This window comes from Indicator indicator, chromosome 22 (genome assembly GCF_027791375.1).
Source record: "Indicator indicator isolate 239-I01 chromosome 22, UM_Iind_1.1, whole genome shotgun sequence".
In the NCBI taxonomy this organism is placed as follows: Eukaryota; Metazoa; Chordata; class Aves; order Piciformes; family Indicatoridae; genus Indicator; species Indicator indicator.
This window is the reverse complement of record NC_072031.1, coordinates 9,327,688-9,353,280: the sequence shown is the minus strand read 5'-3', so window position 1 is coordinate 9,353,280 and position 25,593 is coordinate 9,327,688. Positions and strand designations below refer to the sequence as shown.

The 25,593-nt window shown below is 43.5% G+C and overlaps 4 protein-coding genes across 5 annotated transcripts in view; 2 read left to right on the top strand and 2 right to left on the bottom strand.

The window, feature by feature from the left end:
- Positions 1-899: 899 nt before the first annotated feature.
- On the top strand, positions 900-6,703 carry ZP2 (zona pellucida glycoprotein 2). Its single transcript, XM_054391058.1, has 18 exons — positions 900-946; positions 1,025-1,098; positions 1,281-1,364; positions 1,454-1,548; positions 2,287-2,445; positions 2,790-2,834; positions 3,055-3,219; positions 3,628-3,724; positions 3,807-3,988; positions 4,404-4,533; positions 4,714-4,895; positions 4,977-5,068; positions 5,148-5,272; positions 5,544-5,733; positions 5,987-6,122; positions 6,203-6,299; positions 6,385-6,471; positions 6,558-6,703. The coding sequence occupies exons 1-18, from the start codon at positions 900-902 to the stop codon at positions 6,701-6,703; spliced, it is 2,133 nt and encodes a 710-aa protein (XP_054247033.1).
- Positions 6,704-12,379: 5,676 nt separating this feature from the next.
- Positions 12,380-13,960, bottom strand: LOC128974647 (melanin-concentrating hormone receptor 1-like). The gene is given in 5 exon segments (XM_054391321.1): positions 12,380-12,531; positions 12,534-12,619; positions 12,621-12,854; positions 12,856-13,360; positions 13,876-13,960. Coding segments are annotated over 5 exon segments (1,062 nt in total).
- Positions 13,961-15,453: 1,493 nt separating this feature from the next.
- On the bottom strand, positions 15,454-20,598 carry LDAF1 (lipid droplet assembly factor 1). 2 transcript variants are annotated; one of them, XM_054391046.1, is made up of 5 exons: positions 20,561-20,598; positions 19,227-19,358; positions 18,185-18,353; positions 17,651-17,789; positions 15,454-16,303 (listed from the first exon to the last, which is right to left on the bottom strand). In XM_054391046.1, the coding sequence occupies exons 2-5, from the start codon at positions 19,296-19,298 to the stop codon at positions 16,210-16,212; spliced, it is 474 nt and encodes a 157-aa protein (XP_054247021.1). In that variant the 5' UTR covers positions 19,299-19,358; positions 20,561-20,598; the 3' UTR covers positions 15,454-16,209. The 2 variants fall into 2 exon arrangements, with proteins under 2 accessions (XP_054247021.1, XP_054247022.1); XM_054391047.1 differs by lacking the exon at positions 20,561-20,598 and adding an exon at positions 20,077-20,105.
- A 3,546-nt stretch (positions 20,599-24,144) lies between these two features.
- Positions 24,145-25,593, top strand: part of DNAH3 (dynein axonemal heavy chain 3) — a 56,409-nt gene continuing 54,960 nt past the window's right edge. The window contains exons 1-2 of the mRNA XM_054391320.1: positions 24,145-24,235; positions 24,664-24,686. Of these exons, the coding sequence (XP_054247295.1) occupies positions 24,145-24,235; positions 24,664-24,686 (114 nt within the window). The remainder of the gene's footprint in view (positions 24,236-24,663; positions 24,687-25,593) is intronic.

Sequence of the window (25,593 nt, the reverse complement as noted above, 5' to 3'; positions counted from 1 at the left end):
ATGAAGCAGCAACTAATTATTTTAGTACATCCTGAGGAATTACATTCTATGAACCAACATCCTCAAAGACTGATACAAGGGAGCTGCTAACACACAGTTGCAACTACCTGCCTTCCTCTCATGTGTTGTCTCATACAAGTTTCCAGCACTTTGGTACCTACCAGGACTCAACAGACAAACTCTTTCTTCTAACTCTAAGTCTTTAAGAGAATTGAAACTACTGTTAGTTGGACTGGGAAACTCTAAAATCTGCTCAAGGCACAGATCTATAACCGTAAAAAGAAATATAAATCATATATTTTTCATGACTACATGGCACATGAATAAAACATTTGTTATTCCCTGAAGCCAAACTTAACATCCTGTTCCCAAATTACTATTAATTTCCTCCTTCCTATGATCTATCTTTTTTCTTTCTCACATCTTAAGAATTCACTTTTAAAAACAAGAGTCTCTGTGGTTTTTTACAAGTCTGAAATAAAAAACATCAGGGAAGCTGATAGATAATATAAATCTGAGATAGTTTTTTTCTTTCCAGGCCTTTTCCTCAGATCTTTGAACAATGATGACCCATCTGAAGCCTCCAGAGACCTTCCAGTCTAAAGGTCTGATCTAGGAATTCTTTTCCTTACCCTGCCACTTATGTTTTCCTCTTAATGAGGTCTATAACAGCATTGCAGAATTGCCATACAGGGGAACAATACCAAAAAGTTAACACTCACTTAGGATCTCCTGTGAGCCCTCCCCTTTGCAGCAAGGAGAGGGCATCTCAACAAGAGGCAGGTGCAAGCTCTCTGTTCCCAGGGCAGCAGAGAGGCTGCACCTGTGTGGAGCCTGGACCAGGTCCTATATAGTCCTCCTTGGGCAGCCAAGGAGCAAGCTTGTGGTAGCAGTGAGAGATGGGGCTGTTTGTGGAGCAGCAGTGCCTGAGCACCTCAAGGATGTGGTGAGAGGGGGTTTGGGTGGGCTAGGGAGCTGGGCCCTTTCCTTACTGCTTTCTCATTTGGTCCTCTTTTGCTTGCAGGTTGCTGCTCTTATTTGTCTTTTTGCTGCCCTTAGTCTCTTGTGCTGAAGACCTGGAGGATCAGGATCTCTTGGGTAATGAGGCCTCTTTGGGCTGGTGGCTGTGTGGGTGTTGACTTCAGGCTTGTTTGGAGTTGCTTCCCCTCTACCTTAGTGTGGATGGGGGCTCTGAAGTGGGGCTGGCTAGCTGGAGGGCTTGCAGGGTATGTGTCTCCAGGAGGGTGATGGTGGAGCTGATGATGGTCTTCCTTCTGCAGAGAGTGTGACCTGTCACAGGGAAGGCATGGAAGTTGAGTTTTCCAGGGAGCTTGGGAACTACTCCTGGCATGTGTGTGTTGTTGGTATGTATTGCTACTGCCTTGCCCTGGCCTTTTGCTGTAGCCCAAGAGAAGGTGATGTCTGCAGGGCTCATCTTCTATGTTCTCCCTAGATGGAAATGATGAGGAGATCATGTCCTGTGACCCCACTGTGGATTATGAGAGGCTGTTGCTCAGTGTCCTGTTTGTCAACTGTACTAACCTGGAGGTAAAGAGGTCTTCATTCTGGGAAGCTGCTCTGGTGGAATGTGGGATGTTTTTCCTAACCAGGACTGGATTTAATAGTGTTTCTAGTCCTAACTTTACTTATGCTTCTGATAACTTACAACGCTTCTAACAGAGCAGCTCATGCCAGAGGCTGATAATTACCAGAACACTTGGTCTTTCAAATGGCAATTAAAGCCTCAGAGGAAACTGTAAATGTTTTTCTGTAAAGGCATTGAGCTGCTCTAAAGGATACCTTGCAGAGAGATGGACCAGGTTCAACAGTTTGAGCACTTCTCTCTTTACACATCTCTAGAGGTTACCTCAACACCTATTCATAGTGTGTGGTGTTAGTTGCTTTAGAGTATGTGGGAGGCCAGCCCAAAATAGTCAAGCAGAGGCTTTACTGATATCTGTTGCTTTTAGGCATTTGAAGTACCACAAGATTCTTGGTGTTTAACTTTTTGCTTGAACAGCTGGCTCTGGCACTACTACTTTAGTCCTTAGTTTTCTTTGTAACTCCTGCAGTTCTCATTCTGTTCTTCAGTTGATCCTTGTGACTCCATGCTGTACTAGAGAACTCATCTTTTTCCATGGGACATTTAAAGCAATTGATCACCTTGTCCTTGCACTGGTACAAATACTTAAAATGCTGAAGTTAGAGTTTATTCTCAATGGCTTTTTGTTGTGTTTATGCTGTGGTGGGTACTGCTGCTTCCTAATTCATGTCTCTTGTCCATAGGATGGTCAGTACTGGCTCAGATTGAGGATGATGGTGAATGACACAATGGGAGAGGAGAAGAATGTAACCTACAGCACTCACTGTGATAACATTCATGAAGATGAAATTGCTTCGCCTTTCTTTGCTGGCACAACAAACTGTACAAAAGACTTCATGGCAGTAAGTACAGGAAAGGGGGTCCTGTAGATCCTGCTTATAGGCTGCAAGACAGGATGGCTGTCCTCTGGAACTGTTTAGCTGGGATCTGCAGAAAGCTGGGGAAAGCTCCAGCCAGGTCCAGGGAGGTTGGCTGCATGTCCACCTTGGCATGACCATTAGCTCTTCAGAGAGCTAGTTTGCAAATGGTCATTAATGATGCACATAGTCTGGCTGCAGCCCTATTGCAAGGGGAAACTGGGATGCTGGTGTCAGTTGCCTGCTTTAGAAAATTGTAGGAGAGATTTTTCCATTGAACATTGTAGGGTTGTTTGCTCCTGTGGTCTAACCCTTGTGCTGTGTTTCAGGTTACTTTCCCAAGACTCCTTATGAGCTTCAGTGATGAGGATATGGTATGTGCCTTCTGTCTTGCAGAGGCAGGGTTGGGGAAATGTCTGGGTTTTGGACCTAAGCTGAGCTTGGTGTTTCCAAGCTGGGGGAGTTCCCTCTCAAGAGTACTGCATCCTCTTGAATGTAGAACCTGTGAGTGGGTAGCCCTGTAGAGTGAAGAACTGTGTAATGCCTTGTTGCTTCTGTGTGGTTGTGCTTTCCTGAGGATCTCTTGCTTTGCAGCTTCCAGCAGCTTCAATGACCTGGACTCTGTCAGTTGATGATGGAGCAAGAATACATCAGCTGAGCCTTGGGCAAGCCATGCAGCAAGGCTATAACCTTCTGTCTGATGGTCACAATCTGATCTTTCAGGTGGCCTTCACTGCCACTGGAGTGGCCTCCTATAAGGTAGGCAAGTAAAGAGCTGGCACTGAGGAGACAGTGCTAACAGAGGTTGGGTATCTCTTTCCTGCAGGCTTGGGGGAAGCACTTGCAGGTCATTGCCATAGCTGGTGTCAAGCTGATGCAGTGCTGTGCCTAGCTGGCAGTTATAGAGCTCTCTGGCTTTTTGTATGGCTGTTGTCAAACTCCCTAGTCCTATAAAATGAGGAAACAGTCTGCTCCTCATGGCACAGCTGTAGGGCACCTCCTATAGCTTGCCCTATGAACAACTGACTGGTAGTCTTATGAGCAGATCCTTTTTTGAAAAGGTGTTGAGGTGAACAACAGCAGTCCTGAACCACATGTAGTACCCTGTGGGGTAGGTGTAATGATAGATTGGGCTGAGCACTCTAACAGAGGTTTATCTTTTGCCAGCACGATGATAACGTCCTCTACACTGTAGCACTTAAGCTAATGTATGGGCCTCCTGAACGTAGACTGACTGTGGAGTCAAGAATGCTTTGTGCACCAGGTAATGCATGGAGAAAATCAGAATTTGGTTTGCTTCTGCCCTGAGGGAACTGGTGTTGTATTTAACAAAAGTGTTGTTGCAGGTCCAGCAATCTGTAATGCAACACACATGACTGTTGTCATCCCAGCCTTCCCAGGCACTCTTATGGCTGTGGGTATAGAGAATAAGACCATCCCCATGGACAAGCTCCAGGAAAATGGGATTGTTCTGGATGGAGAGAAAGGGGTCAAGCTGCATATTAGCAGGGGAATTCTGAAGTTCAGGGTGAGTTGTAATCCTCAAGCCACAGGTGTTGGTATGATCACAACTGCTTGTTGGTTACTCAACTAGAGCACAGTAGCTTGGACCTTGATTAAGCACTTGCCAAGTCAGCCATGTGCCCTGTGCCTGGCTGAGGGCAGTTGTGCTTTAAATGAATGCAAACTGAGTTTATAACAGACAGGCATCACTCAAAGGTGACTTGGTTTTATGAAGTCTCTTGCTCAAAAAAGCTAGAAGTGAAAACTTTCCTCCTGGAGTGTATTGGTGTCAGGCATGCCTGGAGCAATGCAAACTAAAACTAGTGAAGGGTGAGGACCACCATGCCCTTGGGGCTAGTAAAAAAATAAAAAAGCTTTAACATGCTGCTGGTAAAATGAGCTCTTGTAGCTACATCTCAGGAGAGTAAATCTTCTTTCAGGTGCATGGGGGGAGCTGCTCAGGACTTCAGCCCTACATGTCCTCTTTGAACCTGACTTTTCAATTCCATGGGGAGACTGTGGCAATGGTGATGCACCCAGAGTGCCCCTGTGACCAGCATGCACCTGTAGGTGAGTGACTTTTGCAATGGATTTAGCCTGTGTGCTGCTCAGAGGATAATCCTTCAGCTTGGCTTGTTCCTGAATTAGCCTTTCCCAGGGGAGGTCATATCTAGCTATAAAACACAGCAGCTCTTGTCAGACTGGGCTCTTGTCACTGACTGGTATAACTTATGTGAACCTCTATTGCAGCTGCTGTATGCACCCAGGATGGGTACATGGATTTTGAAATCCTTGCTGACAGTACCACACCACTGCTAGACTTGGATACACTTAGGCTCAGAGATCCTACATGCCGGCCAGCCTTCAAATCTGCACTGAATGACAGGGTTTGGTTTCATGTCCCACTGAATGGATGTGGGACCAGGTACTGGGTAAGTGTGTAGCCAAGATTGCTGGTGAGGATGCCTCATGCATTGGGAATGCCCTTACTAAATAATGTTTGCTCTCTGCAGTTTGATGGGGAGAAGATTCATTATGAGAATGAGGTGACAGCATTATGGGCAGACCTTCCCCTGCGCATAATCTCAAGGGACAGTGAACTCAGGTGTGTCTGGAAACCGTTTTGAGTAATATTTAGTCCTAAAAATGAACTTCAGAGTTACCTGCTCCTTCCTTCCTTACAGGTTAACAGTCCTGTGCTCTTACAGCAATGGTGATGCCTCCCTCACTATAAGGGTAGACAACCCTCCTTCTCTGGCTTCTTCAGTGAACCAAGGTCCCCTCTCCTTAATTCTTCTTAGCTACCCAGGTAAAGCTGACTCTGAGCTCTAGGGAAGCAACTGGAACTTGATGGGGGGGGACTTGGGAGGGGGGTGTGTGTGAGTGAACTGTTCTGATGCATAGGCTTCTAACGGCCTCATGTGCTTCCTTGCCCTTTTGTGCATACTACATGAGACAAATGCTTAAAATCTTACTATAGAACAAACTGCAGCTGGTGGACCAGCTGCTGTTGATTTCCAGACTAGTTTCTTCAGGAGTGCCTGTGAACTGAGTTATCTAAGAAGCCTTGGTTCTTGCAGAGAGCTCCTACAGGCAGCCGTACCGTGATGACCAGTACCCGATCGTGAGGTACCTCCGGCAGCCGATCTTCCTGGAAGTGCAGGTCCTGAACCGCAATGATCCCAACCTCCATCTGGTGTTAGATGACTGCTGGGCAACAGCTTCACAAGACCCAGGCTCACTTCCCCAGTGGAATATTGTAGTTGATGGGTGAGTGCCCTGCCCCCCCCCCCGAAGATGGAAGGGCTTTTGGCAGTGGCTGGGGGACTCCCTAATTGTTTCCTACCACTATTTAGGAACAGCCCAAGTGTAAAGGCTGCATTTTGACACGGCCTACCAAGCACTGCTCTGCTATGCTGGAACTTGGAAGTGGGCATCACCTCTACTTTTTAACTGTAGCCTGCTTATAAAATCCCCAAACCTTCTCTACCTTGCTCTTCTGACTTGTCTTACCTATTGGCAGGTGTGAGTATGACCTGGACAGCTATAGGACAGTGTTTCATCCAGTGGGACATGGTGTCAGCTATGCTAACTATCGCCAAAGGCTGGAAGTGAAGACTTTTGCCTTTGTCTCTGGTGGCAAAACCCTACCTGGCCTAGTAGGTGACGTTCTCCTTCTTGGAGTAGATAAAAAGAATTATTGTCCCCAAATGAATGGGCTTCTCATTCTCTGTCCTAGGTATACTTCCATTGCAGTGTTCTGATCTGTGATCGCTTTCAACCAGACTCCCCTTTGTGTATGACAAGATGCCCAAGACCATCTAGAAGCAAACGAGGTAATGTTTAAGTAGATGTCAGGTTGCACTCATCAAGATAACCAACTGTACTATGGCCTTCACTGTTACTGCATTGCTGTTGTAGAGAGTGGGATGCCAGGTGTGAACTCTGCAGTGGTGAGCTTACAGGGTCCTGTTCTCCTTGTGCCAGAAGGATGGTCTGCAACCCAAGGTACTAAGCCAGTGTGATGATACTGCATGCTGCTTGGATCTAACAAAGAGCTGTCTCTATAAATTATTTCTCTGCTTGCTTTGCAGGGACCACTCCCTTGAGTAAGGGGGCATGGACTGGCATTATGATGACTGCTGTTGGCATTCTCTCTCTGGTGGCCACAATGCTACTTTTTTTGGCTTTTCTTAAATGTCTGAAGAGAAGAGCTTCCATGGTAAACATAGTATGTTAGTGTTTTATACAAATAAACTTGGAGAAAGTGTGACTGCAAAAGTCTTCTGGATGAGTTTTGTGTGGAGTGAAGTTGCAGTATAGCTTTCAAGCAAGCAGACTGGACTAAAATGGGTGCCTAACTTGCTGAGCAGTGGCACTGCTCTCAGTGTCTTTGGTCAGGGCTCTAGCTCAGATGAGAACTGAAGCTTTTGAAAGCTCAAGCTTTCTGGGTAAGACTCAAGTGACACTGGCAGTTTCCTCTATATTAGATGGCTTCTTCACCTCCTTCATTGAAACTTGGGGTTCTTGAATCTTATAACACCTTTTACAATGCTAGGTTACACTGTGTTGCACTGGTGGTCAGCTTGGAATAATGGGGTGCTTTGGGAAAAAAATAACAAAGGGTCTAATAGGCTCATGAGTAGGCTTGTTGCTCTCTAACATGATTTCTGATTCAGCTACTTCTAGCCTGTCTTGCATGATAAATATTTCAAGCCATTTATGGACTGTAGAAAACCAATCTGTTTGTTTACTGGATCTATTTCTGGTTAGTTTACTTGTGGCTTTCCAGTATCTGTCAGAGTAGAGAGCAGTCAGTGCAGCACTCCTATTCTGTTAATTTTGTCTATCATGCACTTCCTCACATGCATCTAATTATCAAACTGCTGCTAGTCCTCTCTTAATCTTATTGAAGATCTGGCTGTAGTGATAAGTAATACTAAATTTCCTGAGCATCTTTGTTCTGAAATCTCCTGTTGCTGTGTTACATTCCTGTTGGACTTTGCAGGCTTTCCTTTGAAATGTTTATCAAATGTTTTTGTTCACAATTGTGATTTCATTCAAATGGGTTGTCGTTAAAAAAAGTTTTGTGCTAATGTCTTCAGTACATGCAGCTCTTATCTGCAGCTTTTGTGAGGTCTGTGGTAAGCTGGGAGCTAAAACCTGGCTTTGCTTAAATCGGCTAGCAACACCCAGGGCTTTAAAACATCACTGTCTACCACACCCCACCCTTAAACTCAAACCTGCCCTACACCATTGCAGCACAATCCACCACACACCACCTGAACTACTCCTATTCTTTCCTTTTGTAAAACCCAGAGGTTTGCTCTTCCTCTCTCTAATTGAATGCTTTCCAAATTCAGGTAGGTTTGAAGATTGTTACCATGTAGTCAAACTAAATACTACTAGGTTGTAGAGAGCTGAACAGTGTTTAACAGTATGCTTAGCTTGCAGGTGAAGAGGGGAGAGTTCCAATGCTGTTTCTTCATTAATGCCACCTCAGCTGGAGGATGGCTGTGCTATGCTAACTTCATTAGATTGCATTAGAGCTCTGCTTTCCTTATGTCTGAAGTCAGCTGATCTTCCTTTTCCTGGAACAGATAGCTCTGTTAAACTGAATGTGAACTTCCTACACCCTTTCTTGCCCCTGCTGGAAACACTACCAGTATCAGTTTCTGTGTTTACTGCCTTGACTTGTAGATATAAAACAAAAAGGGAATTATACCCAAAATACTAATTTTTAGGGGAAGCTCTGATTCTGTAGTCATGTATGAAGAACGTAACTTGTACTCTGTCACTATTTGGTTTAGTATAGAAGAGTCTAGCAGTGCTGGATAAATGAGACTCAGCTGTACTTACCTTTTAAGCACAAAGGTTTTGGAATTGCACCCAATGCAAATACAGGGCAAAAATACATTAGAAGCTCTCTATCCTAGAGCTGATGGAGCAAAAGCCCTGAGTCACTGAAGATTGCTGCACACTTTTGGCATAAAAGGATCTCAGATCTTTAGTTCTACTGTACTTTAAGTGGAGCCTTCATGGAAGCAGCCAGGAAAGGTGTTTGCACTCAGAACTTCAGCAGGGTGAGAACTGTAGTGTTTTAAAAGGCCACTGTTTGGTGGGCTTTTTTTAAATGTCACTGTAGCTATTCCTTGCAGCTTTCAACATAGGTGAGGACAGCAGTATTGTAGCTGGAAGAGACCACTCACGGCAGTTTTAGTCATGCAATTATGATTTTTATTCTGTATTCTTTACACATTGCCATAAACAGTCAAGGAGCTGAGGCATAACAGTACAAGTGCCTGTGACAGAATGAGGAGGGATGAAAGGGCTCTGTTGCACTGTGCAACAGCCTTAGGTTAAAGATTGTCTGGGCATTTTATGCAAACAGGGAGAGTGATCATCACAAATCCAGTGCTGACCTCTGTGCATGCAGGGCTTCAGATCAAGCCAGTGGACAGACTCTACTACTGCTGATTGTCAAGCATGCTGTGCATAAATAGCACAAGGCTGGCACTCTTCTGCCACAGCCCCTATTTCACCTAACAAGCACTATTAATGAGCTATTTTTACTACAACAGATTTCAGGGTGCATTGTCTAACTATTGACAGATACACCACATAAGTGTGTAGTACTGAGGACATGATCATTGGGAAGGCTTTATGCTGTTTATCATGGTGTCAACACAAGTACACTGGAACTATGAATTTTACACTGGAGACACTTATTTGCAAATAACTTTTATTATTTATCAGCCTGATGGAGGTTAGGGCTGAAATGATTGCTTAGGCTATTGTCCAGCAAACCACCTACTGTACTTAAGTCCTGTTGACTTAGTACTTGGATGGAATATGAAGTATTCCTATAAAAGCTGGAGAAGTGGTGCTTGAGGAAGAGGGTTTATGTACTTGGCAGCACACAGTTCCTAAAAGTATGGGCTTTTAGCTCTTCTGAAGCAAATAAGCTATTTTCTCCATATCCACTCAATTTTACTCCAATTGTGTGGGAAAAGATTGGAGTGTGTTCAGGCAGAGTCCTTATTTCTCATTGCTGGACAGACCCCTGCTACAGGAAGGGCAGAATTTACTAAGTACCACTACCCAGACTGGTGTGTGTCTGATTTGTAGAAGAAATGCTAACTAGCATCTCCATTAACTGATAGAGACAAGCTCTAGGAGAAATTTTAATCTGGAGATCTACAGTAGTGAGGGTGTTCAAAATCCCTCACTTCTGTAGTAAGAGCACAGGTAATAGCTTTATTTTTGCTCTTTGTCTTCTATTTTTGTATTACACTTACTGGCTGGGGAGGTGAGACAGAGGGGTTGCACAGTGGCCACTATCCAGATCAAAGGGATGGTTGCTCTTGCCTGCTTCTTCTCCCTAACTAATATTATGTGCTTAGGGAAAGACTGTCAGACATAGCACCTGAGAGGAGATCTTTCCCTACTTGGAGAATTACCTCTATAGTTCTCTCAAGGTGGTTCAGAAGGGAAGTTAGAATGAATAGTATTTACATCCAAGAAATCGCAGTTGGTTGTTGGTTTTGTTTTGTTGTTTTTCCACCCTACTTTTTGTCGATGCACAGGAAGAAAAGAATGCATGTGGCTAGTAAAAGCAATGCTGTTTCTCAGCTCACTGTTAGTGTTCACTGGAATTTCAAAGCTCACTTTACAAATACAAGGGATTCCTTTTCTGGGTTCAGTCCTGATGTCCCTCATGTAATACATATGGAAAGGGGAAGTGTGAATGATGCTCCAGCAAGAGGGGGCATAGGAAAAGAGTGAAAGAACTTGCTGCATCTGGAGTTGGCACTGAAGTCTCTAACTTGACCTTTAGCAGCTGCTTCAGAAACCATAGGGAAGCTGATTGCTCCAATCATCCCTAGAACAACTTAGGATGTTTAGGTTCTACTAGGATGTGAAGATGAGAGCCTGATGCCTGTTTAGGCCTCAAGTAAGGGTCAGTGGACTACATCCTTGGGGCTGAGGACCCAATTGGGTCAGAAAGGCTGCTGCCATTTCTCTGCTGGGCTGGTGCTGTTCTGCAGCAAGCCAAGAAAGCAGCTGAAAGCAAGGCCTCTGTACCATCTCCCTGGCCTCCCTTTCGAAGGACTTTTTACCTCTACTACAATGTTTAATAATTTAAATCAAAACAAATAAAAAACCATCCACAAACCCAACAGCCCACACACCTTCCTCTCTCCAGTAAAAACACCTGGTCTGTACTGACCTAGTTTTATTCCTTCAGCATATTCCTATCAAAACCTGTGCTAATGTAATGATGGCACAGCACTGGCATCTGCTCTTACTGAGAGGACACACTGAGAAGCTTTGAAATAGCAGTGGCTGATAAACATGCAAAGGTCAGGGCAGCAGGACTGAAACTCTTCCATGTTTGCCTGCTGGTAACTGAGAATTCACAGCTTTGGCTCCTGGGAAGTGCTGATAATTATTGCATAAAGAAAAATCAGTTTAAAACACAGAAGGAAATGGTTCATATGAGGCCAGACTCTGAGCTGGAATAAGTGTATTTGCTTCATTGTCTGTTGGATTTAAGCTTTGCCTGCTCCCTTTAGTAAAAGTTGAGGGTGTAAAGGAAATTCAGGGGAAAGGATGAGGTCCTTTCAGCTGTGTCCATGTACAAGCTGTGGTCTAAAGCTTTTGAGTGGTGTTGTTTGAGTCAGTAGTAAGGGTTTTATTGCTCTGTTTTTGGAAATTACCTTCTAGAAAGCTATTAGAGACAACCTTGCCTCAGGGATTGTTGGCTATGTGGTTCTCCAGTAGCTGGTTGCTGAATTAATATACTATTAAAATAAATGGCTCCTAAAAATCTAAAGAGTTGGAGCTGACTATGCATGTTACAGAGTGCATATAAATAATTGTAGGTAGGTTTCTTCATCTATGGTGTGATGTTTGGTTACTTTATAGCAGCAGGAAGAGCTTTTAAGTTTTTAATTTAGTAAAACTGAAGTAGGTTGTGTGTTTTATCAATGAAGTATTGTTGATTAGGGAACTTGGTCTGGACTTCTAGATTTCAAGATATCATAAAGTACTTTTTGAGCAGGTACCTGTACCATAAAGAGGTGACTGAGTGTTCTGTTAAAATAGTTGTGTAGAAGTTTGGCTTTTGCCCATTTTTCTGGAAGTGTTTGCTGTTAGAAGTATCATTTTAAAACTAAAACCCCATGATTTTGGTTGCATTGTGCAACAGGTTTGATTGTCAAAGAAGATGCTCAGTGGCTTTTCTTAACTGCTCAAGATGGGGCTGTGCAGTCATGTGCTTTAAGATGTGGATTTACTGAAACATTGCAGCCAGATGAAGAAATACCACAGGATATCTATGCGCACATGATACACTGCCAGGAGTGAGACACTATTCTGATTCCTCTCTTAAAAAAAATGTAGACAGGACCTAATCATTACACTACAAAGCAAATTGGTGACTTAGTGACAGCTGTTCTTTAACTGGGCTTTCTGCTGTCCCCTGGGAAGATAGTACAGAACTGCCTTGCAGAGTGATTGGGGAAAAAAGTCAGTCTGATTACTTTTCAATTAAATGTTTGTCAATAAACCCAGCAAATATTTCCAGTTGCTGATTCTGGAGAGAGAAAAAAAAAAAGGGTAACTTTATTTGCTTTAAAATGACAAAATGATTGTCTCATCTGCTGTTAAACATGTCATGGAGCTGGTGTGTTAAGTAGGAGATGAAAGCATGATTGTCTTGTTCTTTAAAACTTTGAAGTGTTTTTGCTTCTGGGCCACATTTCAGGGGAAAAAAGGAATCCCCTCCAAATTCTTAATTTCTTCCTCAGAAAGCTTTATACTTGAAAGTCCCCAAGTTTCAAATGGTGGTAGTGTCTCTGCCCTGGGCAGAGTGTTGCTGCTTCTATCCATACCTGGAGTCCTGTGGGTCTTGCTAACTACCAGAGATGGACACCAAATGCAGCAGTGGCTGCCCTGATGCAGCTCCATGTTCCTGAATGTTTTTGCTCCTGTTTGGGGAGGCCTGTCCAGCAACTGTTGGCATCACAGGGACCCCAAGCTGCCTCTGGAAATTTTGGGCCAGATATAGATGAAGGGGTTCAGAGAACTGTTGGCATAACCCATGCTGATAGCCACATTGTAGACATAGTATAACGGTAGGGTAGGGTGAGTCCAGGGCAAGTTGCAGGATGTGGAAAGGTGCCCAGCAAATGAAGAAGGCTGCACAAATAGCAATTGCTGTGTGGATCAGCCTCTTGGTTCGAGCCCTGGTGTATCTTTGGTTCATCAGGGTTTCTGAAGACCTGGACATCTTCAGCAGGATCTTCCTGTAAGCAGCTGTGATCAGGGTGAAAGGGATGGCAAAGACCAGGAACAATTGGTAGAGTGTGTACCAATAAATATCTCTGAGGGTTGGGCAGGAAAATTCCACAGCCCAGTAGACCTCCAGGCAAAGGGATGAGCTGAGTGTACATCCACAGAGGTGTGATGCTGAGGAAAGAAAGGGCCCAGAGCATACGGATGGTAAGGATTGCTACAGGAGGCTTCCTGAAGTGAGTGGAGGTGAAGGGGTAGATGAGAGTCAGGTAGCAGTCAATGGACATAGCTGTGAGGATGGAGGTGCTGGTGAACTGGCTGCTGGCATCCAGGGCTGTGATAATTGTGCACATTGTCTCCCCATAGTGCCAGGCTCCATTCCCCAGCAGCTGGTGGATGAGGAAGGGCATACCCAAGAGGAAGAGAAGGTCCACCATGGAGAGGCTGCTGATGAAGATATCTGGGACACTATTGCTAGGGCCAGATTTCTCTAAGACTGTACAGATAACCAAGCTGTTATCAATGATCCCCAACAGGCAGATAGTGCCAAACAGGGCAGGCATTATGAAGCTGCCATAGCTCATCCTCCTGGGGTCGTCTGCAAGAGATAAGTGTATGCAGGAAAAAAAAAAAAATCATCTGTGCCAGTATCACCAGTAAGGATATGCCTTATGGATATCCTGTTTTCTAACAGACAGTGCAAACAAGAACAGATTTGTTAGGCACCTGCAAGATGAGGAAGTGCTTTGTGTAGGTGGCTATGTGTAACTACACAGGCACAATCCCATCAGCATTTACAAACATATGCAGTAAAATGTTTAATCAAATGTGCATACACCCTCTCTTTCCTTCTTCTGTACACATCCTAACAACAGGGGAAAGACCAGGGTGGCTATTGTTCCATGACTGTGCATTTAGACCATTTCAAATACATGCATATCACTGTGTCAATATATGTGTACATAGATTGGTATCTCTCATACAGATCTGGTCCACTACCTTGACAATAACATTCAGATGCAGACTTTTTTTCAAAGCCATTTCACATAAGATTTTTTTTTTCCCCTCTGCCTATACCTACTCTATTTTCACTTACCTGCTTATGACACTTACCAGGCAGAGAAAAGTTTTGAGCAGCCCTGGAGCTGTTGGGGATGCAGCTATTTAAGCTCTCAGTATGATTAATTTCAAAATCCATCCTTCAAGAAAGCAAGCAGCTCCTTTGTCCCCTGCACCACCACTGGGCAAAAGTAATGCCAGAATGTAATGAGGCAGCACCTGTCACCAAGCTGGCAGCAGAGTGCTGGAAATACACTTGCAAAGAGAGCAGAATTTCATTTTAAGGGTGAAGGCAGCAATTGGGGATCTGCAGATAGACTAAGCAATGAGCTTGTGTTCCTGAGAGGCAAATGCAGTTTGGAAGTAAATATAATCCTCTAAATAAATTGCTGGGTACCAAGTACTGCAAGCACACTTGATTTTTCAGAGTTCAATTGAGTACAAATATCTCAAGACAATTCTGCAGAGTACCCTGTCAACTTAAAATCAAGTTTACAGTAAGATTTGTAAGAATAGGTTGAGGTTAATCTCTTTAGGTTGTGGACCAAGATCATCTTCAAAGTGCAAAGGAACAAGCTGTGTCAGTATGCAGGAAGCCAGTATTTCCCAGCTGTGCTTGGTAAAGTTGCAGCACAGATAAACAGCATCATTATTTCTCTCCTGTGACGTGCCTTTTCTACTTCATTTTCAAGTCTTAAGCATGGTGTTAAGTGTATGTTTTGTTTTAGGCAGACTGACAGGACAATATGAGATAAAATAGGGCTATGTTCTCAAGGTGTGTTTGATGTTACAGCAGTTTGGCCTGTAGAAAAGGCAAAACACTGGAAATTGAGTAAACGGGGTGGTGACTGTCTTGTAACCAAGTCATACTAACTTCTGCCTTATTTCCCATACATCTGTGAGTATGCTCTTAGCAGCTGGTAAACTCCTAGACTGAAAGTATGACTGTCTAGAAAGAGATTTGGAAAGGAAGATTAGATCAAACTACATCCTGATGATAGGGACCAGTAGCCTGGTAGAAGGCAGCAAGGATTCTGTAATGATCAGAATGCTATTTCAAGACTCAGTTTTTGCTAGTCCTAAGAACTATTTCTATTTCAATACTTCTAGTTAGTAAATGAGAAATCTCTTACAGTTTTTATTCTGTCAATCCTTCACATTTAACTGGACTTCAGTACATACTAGAGCTCTTTATTAACTACTATCAGGTCTCATGTGTCTCCTGCAGATTAACACAGAGCAGGGCTAAGGATGATTTCACTCTGGTGCTGAAGTGTGGGGTTAGTTTATTACAACAGCTGAAACCATTCCCACCACTACTATGTGGAACACTTGGCAGCTCAGATAAACTGTGACTCTATGTTAAAGTCAAATAACATCTTGGTTTAAGCAAAATGAGAGCACGAGACTGATACAGTCCTTAGAATTCTGCCCTTGCCTTTACAGGCAGGTGGAGCTGAGTACCCTATAGTTTGTGGCTCAGCACTATTGGCCAGCCAAAATACTTGAACATTAACTGAGGAGAAAAACTCAGCTCCAAATGTAGCCCTTCTAGAGGTAGATCTGGATGGTATCTTTGTACTGTACAATAAACAGAAAAACAAGACAATCTGGTTAAACAAACAGCACTTTATTAAATTAATATAGTTAGATACTTTCTAATGTTTAGAAGTATTACTGCACTTGCAAAAATGAGGAAAGTTTAAATAACACACAAGAAGTTACAACCAACAAGCAAAACAGGCAACTTAACTAAACAAGTATGACAAAATGCAAGGTCCAGCTGCATGCCACTGATGTGTTAAGGCAAATACAAGGAAAATATCCCTTCAGCATAAAACAACATCTAAAGGCATATAAAAGCTTATGCCACAACTTAACATATGATAAACCCCAATTTCCCTCATATAATGAATACAAAACATTAGCATGATGTGCTCATGCTCTTTTAGCAAAGGCTGCTAAGGCTTAGAAATGTTTTAACATTCAAAACACACTTCTGGTTTTCTGAGCTTTGAGATTTGTGTATGAAAACAACCAACTGCTGCATACAAACTTCAGGAGACAATGCATCCAGAACTCCAGTAACAAGCAAGCAGTCAACTACCTACATACTCCTCCTTTCCAACAACTTAGCAGTTTTTATTATATCCTTTCACTGGTTCCTGTGGAACACTCCACCATGCACATGAATCTAACATTGCAACGCATTGCTCTTTAATAGTTATTCTTAATAGTTTTACACTGACCACACAAGATGCATATGGGTTGTTTGGTTTGTTTTCTTTTTTCCCACTTCCCATAAGGAGTGCAAAAAAATTGAATGCTCAACAAGTAAACAATCAAATTACAAAGGTTGGAGTAGCACAGTTAAGTGCCTCTAAAAACTTATTCATTCTTTCCATTATTGGCAGACAAATTCAAGACAGAAGAACTCCTCTGTGACAAACTTCCATTAGCTTCTTGTTTCCTTATGTGATCCCTGTATACAGGAAAACAGGAAAAAGCTTTCACAGTCTGTTCTTCTCCAAGATTGTCTTTCAACTTTTGCTTCAAAACCTGACCAATATATGATGTAAACCTCTCTTGAGACTCCAGGAACATCTACTGCTGGTCTACCAGGGCTTCTCTCAAGCAGGAAAACAAAAAGAGAAATATTACCTGGTTTTGGATGTGCTATAGGGAAAAAAAAAGTTTTCTAGAATTGATAGACAATATTACAGACCTAACAATGTGCTCTGGGGGAGTAGTATGCAGCCCTGGAACCCACGCAAGCACACTGGACCTTGCACTGTAGCTTTGTTGTCCTGACAATACCACAGGCTCTAACAGGCAGTTTTTGTGTGCCCTTGAGAGCTGTGCAAGGAGCACAGCCATGATGGAGCAAAAAGTCTATGAGCCGCTGTAATTTTTCCTCTTGTTCTTCCCTCTCCTTAAGCAGTGATTACCATTATTAACTCCCTGGTTGATATTTCAGCAGGCAACAGATGGCACTCCAGCACAGCCTGCTGGTGCTTCTTACTCCTAGCCAGATTCTGGGCAAAGCATGGCTAGGGCAATAGCAACTGAAACAGACCTCCAGGACTAAAGTACTAGGAGGCATGCCTGGCAAGCAGCATGTGTGCAGCACCCACCAACACCTGCAATTTCTATTTTGGCCACACTGTCCCTTTTAAGTACCCCTCTGCCTACTCCAAATCTACAACTAATCTTGCTCAACTGTAATCACAGTGATCACAGAATGTTAGAGGTTGGGAGAGACCTCAGAAGATCATCTAGTCCAATCCCCCTGCCAGAGCAGGATCACCTAGGCTAGGACACACAGGAATGCATCAAGGTGGGTTTTGAATGTCTCCAGAGAAGGAGACTCCACAACCTCTCTGGACAACCTGTACTCAGCAAATGCAGGTAAGCAGAGACAGCTAAGTCGCTGTGCAGGCAGAACTGCAAAAGGTTCATCTTCTATGCAAAGTCCAGTTTGGAAGTGTTTTAATGACGTTTAAGAACAAATACTCTGAATGAGATGAAGTTGTATCTTACTACTCAATGCTGTGTTGTGTTAGTACATGCACATTTAAGGCAATTTACACTTCCCCTTTCCTAACAGGAAAGAGGGCATGCATTAACACCCACATTAAAATACTTATTGATAACTAGACATTTATATGCTGTACATTAAGCCATCAGGGTCACCAAAGATGCTCTAGAATTCAAGAAACATTTGTTACAGTAAACAGCAGTAGCCCACTTAAAATAAATTTAGGCATCAATACAATAGTATAGTTGCAGAGCTTGAAATCCAACCAGGGCTCGAGCCATCAGTACTCACCTGGAAGCATACCAGTAGTTGACCAGAGTTGAAAGAAAAACGTAGCAAATGCTCAGTACTCCAGAAACTCCCAGTGAAAGTGCACCCAGGCCACACAGCACACAAAGAAGGGCTATACCACCTATGGCTATTGCAACACCTAATAAAAGAAAATCAGTTTGTTACTTAAACTAGTTTACGCACAAATGAATTAGAAGAGCTGACATTCTACCACAAGCCCAGCATCAAACCATCTGGGAAAATTGCCTTCTGTGATCAACTAGCTAGCTAGCCTCTGTAAAAGCTATGCATGCTCAAGATAACTGGTTTAGGCATATCCTGGTTGAGACTAGAAAGGAAATAGGATTTTCCTGGTATAGACTACGCTTAATCAGATTACTACTCTTGTATTAAGAATTTCACCACTACTGAGGCCTGTGGACTACATACAAAACCCCTCAACTGCTAGAACTGGGAACTCCAGATGGAAGAGGAGGCAAAGACATTATGCCTTAAAAGGAAATAAGTAAGTACATACATGCATGCATACAATACCTTCCATGACTATCACACCAATACAGGCCATTAAGGCTGTTGTAACAACAAAAATGAAGAAAAATGCAATGGGAATAGCAGACACTACAATAAACATCAGGAGTGATAAGGCCACAAAAGGATGGTCATCTAGATATTGGCCAACACGAGAATTCATAAACGCAACAACCTGTGGATAAAAGAAAAACAGTTCACATTTTGGTTTTATTTCTTGTTATATATAACTTTAAAAAAAATCCCTGCTCTTTTAGTTAACTAGAGCTAGTATCTTTTTGTAAGTCTGCAACTTCAATAGAGGACAGCTCTTGCCTCTCTATTTCAAAAGCATGAGGACTTATTGCAAATATAGGTAACTTCATAGCAAATATAATCCTACCAATAACAGACATGTTTCTTTTGGACTTCCTACTTCCATTTCTGCACAAACAAACAAAAAGTAACCCAAACAAAAGCCCTGAAAACAAACAAACAAAAAAATCCCTGAATCACAGTTTAGCTGCACCGATTTCAGAGGTGTCTCAGCTATGACTTTGATCTATTTGTTAAGAAAAAAATACTGTAGAATGATTATTTATCTGCTCTTCCTGTGCCTTAGTAATATATGCAACCTGCTCATTTATTGAGCATTAAGTACAATGCTGGCATATCTGTATCACAAACTTGTTAGGAATTTAACTGTTACTAGTAGAAAAAAAATTATTTTTACAGAGGAAGTACACCTATATATTAGAATTTTACTGTAGTAGACATTTCCCTTCCTTTTAGGAAATAGGTATTGTAGTTTTAGTTCTTTTTATAGCTACACAACCATTTCACTAAAATGTCACCCTACTACCTCAGATGGTTGTATCAGTAAAACAGAGAAATGCAGAACAGGCTTCCCTTTTTTCTTGATTGCTGAAGGTGTGGGAGGACAGCCCTTCTGAAAGGCTCCTCAGTGTTCAAAACAAGGGAGCGAACTGTATTTAAATAAATTGGGGCAGAGTACTCCAAAAGTTAGGAGTATCTTTATAAAATATATAAAATTATAATCCAGACCCACATTTGAGTTGCTGTGGATGGACTGCATGATGAAGTGCCATTGCTTCTGTAGTTCTTGCATTTCTTTAGACATGTTGTAATCCTCAACCACGATCTTCTGAACAACCAGCTCTCACTCAGCCATCCAATTCTCCTTAAATTGAAAATACAATTAGTAACAGATTTCAGATGTTAAGGTGAGTCAGAGTCCAAAATACTTTAACAAATGTGTGTCAGGGAGGGGGCTCGTCCCTGAAAGCCCTCCCGAAAGCCCCAAAGTATTCAGACACACGGTGACTCACGCTTGTTCCTTTGTAACATTAGCTCCGTATTTAACGGTTAGCGTATTTAGCAGCCAGTAAAAAGGACAATTTTAATTATCTTCATGGACAGCTTACTGCTACGAGTGCTGGAAACCTGTGACCAACTACCGAGACTTGTTTTTATAAGCAGCCTCACGTTCAGAACTGAAACTATACCCTGTACAGCTTCAAAACTCTTGCATGCAAGGCAAAATGCTTTTCAATGCCATGAACATAAGCAACATAAAGCTCAAAAATCTCGCTTCCCCCACAAAAATTTAACCTGTTGTTGCTAGGGCTTCCCTTACCAGCGGAAGGTTAAAGGACACATCTTCCTGCCTGCAAATCTAAGCAACCAGCGTGTCAGTATCGCTGTTTATACTCTGCTTACATACGCGGTCCCTCCCTTTGTCTACACGGTTATGTTCATACAGCAGCGTTTGGGTTCTTGTTCCCAGCAGCTCTGCCGGAGGCTGCCAGTCCTCCGAGGACGCTCGCTCTGAGCCCGGCAGTGCCCGAGTCCTGAGCGTTACCTTTACCGCACCACCGCGGCCTCCACCGGACACTTACAATCGAGGTTAGGAGCCGGTTAATCACACCCCGCCACACCACTGCTGCCGCATCTCCAGCGCACGGTACCGCTACTCGCGGCCGTGGCTCTTCAAGCGCGTTCCCGGGCACCAGCCGCTCAACGGCAGCTGCCGAGCCCTGGGCCACGTCCCGGCCTCCCCGGACCTGTAGCACTAGGGCAGAGCGCCGGTCTCCCCACCGAGCGCGGCGGGTGGAGGCCCCGCAGGGCCGCGGCGGAGCTCCGTGCTGACGACTTGGGGCCCTGTGGTGGTGGGCTGCGAGGCGCTGTCCTCCCGAGCTGAGGGAGGTAAGTGGGACACGGTTCCCGCTCCCGCAGGACTGCGCCACGCTGATCGACGCCGATCCTCCGGCTGAGACCGAGCAGCAGCTAGGGCTGACAGGCCGCCCGCAGTCCCCAGCCAGGCGGAGCGGGGCGGCGCCGCTTCCCGCCCACCCTCCACCGAGCCACGGTCGTCTCTCTCACCTGCGGCTGCTGCCCGCCGGGCCGCAACCCCTCTTGGAGACTCGCCCTCTCGCCCTCCGGATGCAAGGCGCGGCCCGGGCTGGGCCTTGCCAGGGTTGAGGGAGCGCCACCGCCCTCCCACCGCTGTCTCCTCCCAGCGGGGCCCGGCGGCTGGGGGTGCAGGGCCCGGCGCTTGGGGCGGCCGAGAGAGCAGAGAGGTCTGGGGCAGGGTTATAGGTGGTGTGGCACTGGCATCGTCAGCTGAATGTTTAGCGAGGAAGGGACTGAAAAGGTCTCCTGAAGTCGCCCGGGGGTTTAGGGGCGTTTTCTTATTTCCCCTTTTCCTGTGCTGCCTATAGCCCCACGGAACCCTGCCTCAACCGCTCAAGTCTGGGTACCCTTTGGCAGTGTCCAGCGTTTGTGTAGCTTTTAAGGCACACAGCATTGAGGTTTTCAGAATTCCGGACAGAAGGTGAGGCTGTAGCCATGCAGTGCTCCCTGAGGGACGTATTGCCGTGCGGAGGCAACCTGACCTCGGGGGTGCAGGAGCGGTACCGCGGCGCTTCTGAGCTGTGCCTCACGACACCGTGTGCCAGGAGCTGCTCAGATACGTGTCTGCAATCACACCATTCCCAGCTGCAGGGGTTACTGCCGTTGGAGTGGGAGGCTACGAAGGCGTTTTTCAGTGAATGACTGTTAGGCAGTCACGCAGTGTGGTGGTGTGGGACGGCAGCCGTGAAACACTTCATCTGGCATAAGCACCTTCCCCTGCCTCTGCTTACTTGTTCCCACACGTTTCCACCTTGTCCTGCTGCTTCCATGAGTGCCACGTGGGAAACCTGTTTAGGGAGATGTTCCACAAGAGAAATGATTACTTAATTCAGCTGGGTTTTCAGCAAGGTCAGTGCATCGTCCAGTGTCCCAGCATTTGGATGGGACTGCTCATCTCAGAAATGATGCTTGGTGAGGTGTGTTGCATGATGGTTTGTCTTAGCTGCTTTCCAGAACCATCATCATGTTGTTACAGACAAGTGTGAGGCTTCAGCAGATTCCTAGCTCTTGCTTTATAGAATTTCTTCATGGTGTAAATTACAGTCAGAAATTACTAAAATATTTGTGTTTCTCATGACTACTTGTCCTGGGTTAACACAGCCTGCTGTCACAAGCCCCACTCTCTCCCCAAACAGACAGGAGGGAAAGTAACACAACAAAACCAACCCCAGCCAACGCTGGGTAGAGATAAACAGTTTTATACTGGAAATGATCCAGCACACAATTACCTTAGCCTGTTCTCAGAAAAGTGCAGCAGCAAAAGCCGGTGAGCTCTCCCACAGCCCACCCCACAGCCCACCCAGCAGAAAAGACCTGGAAACTGAAAGCAGCAATTGGAACAGGAAATCTTTCCTTACAATCTGAACTTCAAGCCCCACAATACTTTTCCCCATCCACCACTTTTATTTTGAAGCTGGTAGGATGGCAGCATGGTACTGAATATACATCGGCAGGTTCAACTCAACCCATGACACTTTTAATCACTTTAATCACTTTTTTTTAATTGGTGCTGCCTATGAGAGTATGGCAAAATGAATGTTTATGGTTTCAGGATTATGTTTTAAAGGCAACAAAATAAACAGCATGTTTAATATGTAGCGTGCTGGTCTATAATGCAAAGAAAGGCTTTATAAAGTATGGTGGTTTTCATCTATCAGACTGTAAGGGCTCTGTCTTTGAGGTGCTGATTTCAGTGAGCTCTACAGATGCAAGGATCTGGAAGACGAGAGATTTGCATATTATTGCAGCTTTGGACCATGGGCTTTAAAAGCCTGACACAATATACCTACAAGAAGAGGATGGTGAGGACAGGTTTATTTTACTTAATCTATTAAAATGTTTATATTTCAGATTATTAAAGTGCATAGTGTATTGATATTTCTTGTACATGAGCATATATAAAACTGAAATTTAATTTGTTGATTTTTGTATAAATTTTTTAAAGTGAGTGTAGGGAAAAACCTAACTGGTAGAATTACAGTGTAACAATCTGTTGGTAATGGTACTATAAAGTTTAATGGCTCCATGGAGTTCAGAAGTATATTGGAGATTTTACACTTCTGGGTGTTTTTGAAACATGCTGTAGCTGTGGTTTTGGAGATAGTCTCGTACATCTTAGTAAATTATTTTCCTGTTATGCATAATTATTTCTGCTGCTAAAAATTCACACATAATCTCTTTCTATATAAAATTACTGTGTTTAATGTTTCCCAAGCAGCACAAGTAATTTATTTCACTTCAAAGGGCATGTATATTTAAGCAACAGAGTTGTTGTGCACAGAGGAACAGTAGTTACTATAACCGTTGCTTAATTGTGCTTGTCTTCATGCCAGCATCAGCTCAAATTAGCTGGGAAATACTCATGTTGCAAGCCAGCATTGAAGTGTCTGGTCTGTTACCACACACTAACTGAGCAGGTGCCATTCCCAGCCGTAGCAGTGCCGGTCCTCTACCCCACAGTGGTGGGTACTGTGAGGTCTCTCTCAAGGGTCAGTATAGGGAGAATGCACTAGATCTCATGTCAGATGGTAATGATTCCTATTTGTGAAGAAATTTGGTGGAGGACTCTTTCAGGACATAGTGATGACTGTTGAGTGGGAGGCAAATGCATACGAGCAGACTTAATTGGAACCCAGAGTACAAGTATCCCACTTGCTGTCTTTGGATCTCAAGGGAGTTTGATTCTGTATGGTAGAAAAGTGGTAGAGGTGTTTGGGTTTGAGAATTTGAGTCTTTAATATTGGTTTGGGATTTTTTTCTACTTTTTCCTAAGAAAATTTGGTGTTGTATAGCCTTTAGTGCTCTTGGACCTCCCTTGCTATGTGCAATATTTTCAAACACATGTCATATATGTTAGGACTACGCTTTTGGTAGCTTTCAGAGGTAAAATGAACCTGCACAGTTGCTCACTGGAACTCCCTGACCACAGCTTGGTGCAGCACTGCACTGTAAAGGGCTGTTTTCTCTCTGCTGGAGGAAGAGAGGGAGGAGGGAATTCCTGTCTCCAAGCACCAGCTATGCTGTAACTGACAACAAATCTGAGGACTGTAAAGCTGAGTGTCAGAAAAGTTCACCAAGCTGGAACAGGCAGAAGGACAGGTAACAAGGGAGTTTTCAGGTAGCACTTGCTCTTACCCTGCGCACTCAGGCACTCTGGGGGTATGTAAAGCATGCTGGGCATCTCTTTTTCCATTTCTGTTGATCTGTGCATATTTCTCATGGTATTTAATGTGTGACTCTCTTTGCTGTAATCCACAACTAGGGGCCTGTTTTTGGAGAAAGTGGAAAGGGCAAGGTGGAAAAAAACCTCTTTCTTGAAAGACAGTGGGAAGACTTAGAAATAATAAGGTGAAAAGTGAGCTTGAAGAGAGAACTGGAGAAAAGGAGAGTGTGTGATTTGGAGAGATAGAAAGCTCAGTGTTGTAAACAAGGAAGGGGAGAGAGCTCATATTTTAATTCTTCTTGGCCTATAGGAAGCTGATTGTTTCAACAGCTTGTATAGTACCTGTAATGAGTCTCTAATTCTTTTCCAGTGCATGCAACAAGGTGCTTATATGGAAGGGGAGGACCAGAAATTTCTAAGTAGAAACCCTGAACAACTCCAAAACCAAAATGGAGCCAAAAAAGAGCCCAAGTCTCCTAAGGGTAAGTTCTTTATGCGGTGACTGTGAGGGACTCATAACTTTTTCAGAGCTTCAGATGAAATTAGCCATTGCTGATGGCTAGTGGTTTGACATTGGTAGAACTCTTATTTTAAGAAACTCATTGAATATTCTTTGGACCTAAGACTTGACCATATAAGTCTTATTAAGAATTCCTTTGCTCAGTATTTAAGTTTTTGAAAGGTTATGAGGCATATAAATCAAGAGCTGCTTTAGAATGAGCAATGGTTTTCTTAATAACTCTTGCAGCTTTAAGAATGAACAAATCTCCTAATAAACCACATGGTGTATTCATTTTTAAAGTACCCTTAGGCCCAATCTTTTAGCCATTAATCAAGAGCAATTCCTGCTGTCTTTAGTGAATTATGCCTGGCAGTGATGATGTCTTGATTCCTGTGTGTCTGTCTGCAGGCACACTGGCAAATACCAAGGAGGTAAATCAGATCAGTCCTTTCTGGAGTTTTATTTCTAAATGAACTCTACTTTCATACTGAGGAGGGCATGGTTTTTTTCTGTTGGAAAATTAGATTTGAGCAGCCTAATTTTCTAGTCATATATGAGAAAGCAATAACCACATGCTAAAAATTACATTAAAAAAATATGTTATTAAAACATAATTGTATTGGGTAATAACTTTCTCTTTTGTGGTGATTTAATTCTCTGGTCTTCAGATACCACGTACATCCACCTTTTTTTCTGATAGTGTCACTGTGTAGTTGGGAATTTGGTCCTCATGAATCTCCTAAACAAATTTAGGAAACTCGGAGCAGACTAGAGGTGAGATTTTTGCCTATGCTAAGGAAAGGTGTCATTGAAAAACATCTTAAAGCACTGTAAAGCTGAATATTGTTAGAGAGCTTTGTGTGGAGTCCTGAAAGGTCACTTCAAAGTATTGTCACCTTGAGGAGGTGGAACATAGTCCTAAAATGTATTAAGTATTCCAACATTTGTATTTAAGCAAATACAAATGTTGCAGAGTCCTCATGAGTAGTCTGTTTTTCCAGTGGCAGTATAGCTTCTTTTGGAACTGGGTCATTATAGACATGAAAAAAATCTAGGGTTTTTTTTCTCTTCAGGAATGCAGTTCATACAACTTGGACAGTTTCACTGTCAGGTTGGTAGCCTGGTAGGCTTTAATAGTTTAATATCCAGTGTTTATGCTATTGCAGACCCCACACATGAAGTTTTTAATATAACTAAGAGTACTTAAACCAGTTTGAATTGTTTTCAGTGGTATAAAAGCCTTAGTTGTTTGTTGTGGTTTTAATCTGACATTTCTTGGTGATGAGAGGATTTATCAGATGACTGTGAAGAACAATGCAAGCTGAAAACCCATTTTGT

Excerpts from the sequence above, each read along its gene's own strand:
- ZP2 (XM_054391058.1), top strand. The coding sequence starts at position 900 with ATGGGGCTGTTTGTGGAGCAGCAGTGCCTGAGCACCTCAAGGATGTG. Across the intron at positions 3,725-3,806 it reads AAGAATGCTTTGTGCACCAG|GTCCAGCAATCTGTAATGCA; the intron begins GTAATGCATGGA and ends GTGTTGTTGCAG. Across the intron at positions 4,896-4,976 it reads GATGTGGGACCAGGTACTGG|TTTGATGGGGAGAAGATTCA; the intron begins GTAAGTGTGTAG and ends TGCTCTCTGCAG.
- LDAF1 (XM_054391046.1), bottom strand. The coding sequence starts at position 19,298 with ATGTCTAAAGAAATGCAAGAACTACAGAAGCAATGGCACTTCATCATG. Across the intron at positions 18,354-19,226 it reads CCATCCACAGCAACTCAAAT|GTTGTTGCGTTTATGAATTC; the intron begins GTGGGTCTGGAT and ends TTTTATCCACAG. Across the intron at positions 17,790-18,184 it reads TGGTGTGATAGTCATGGAAG|GTGTTGCAATAGCCATAGGT; the intron begins GTATTGTATGCA and ends TTCTTTTATTAG.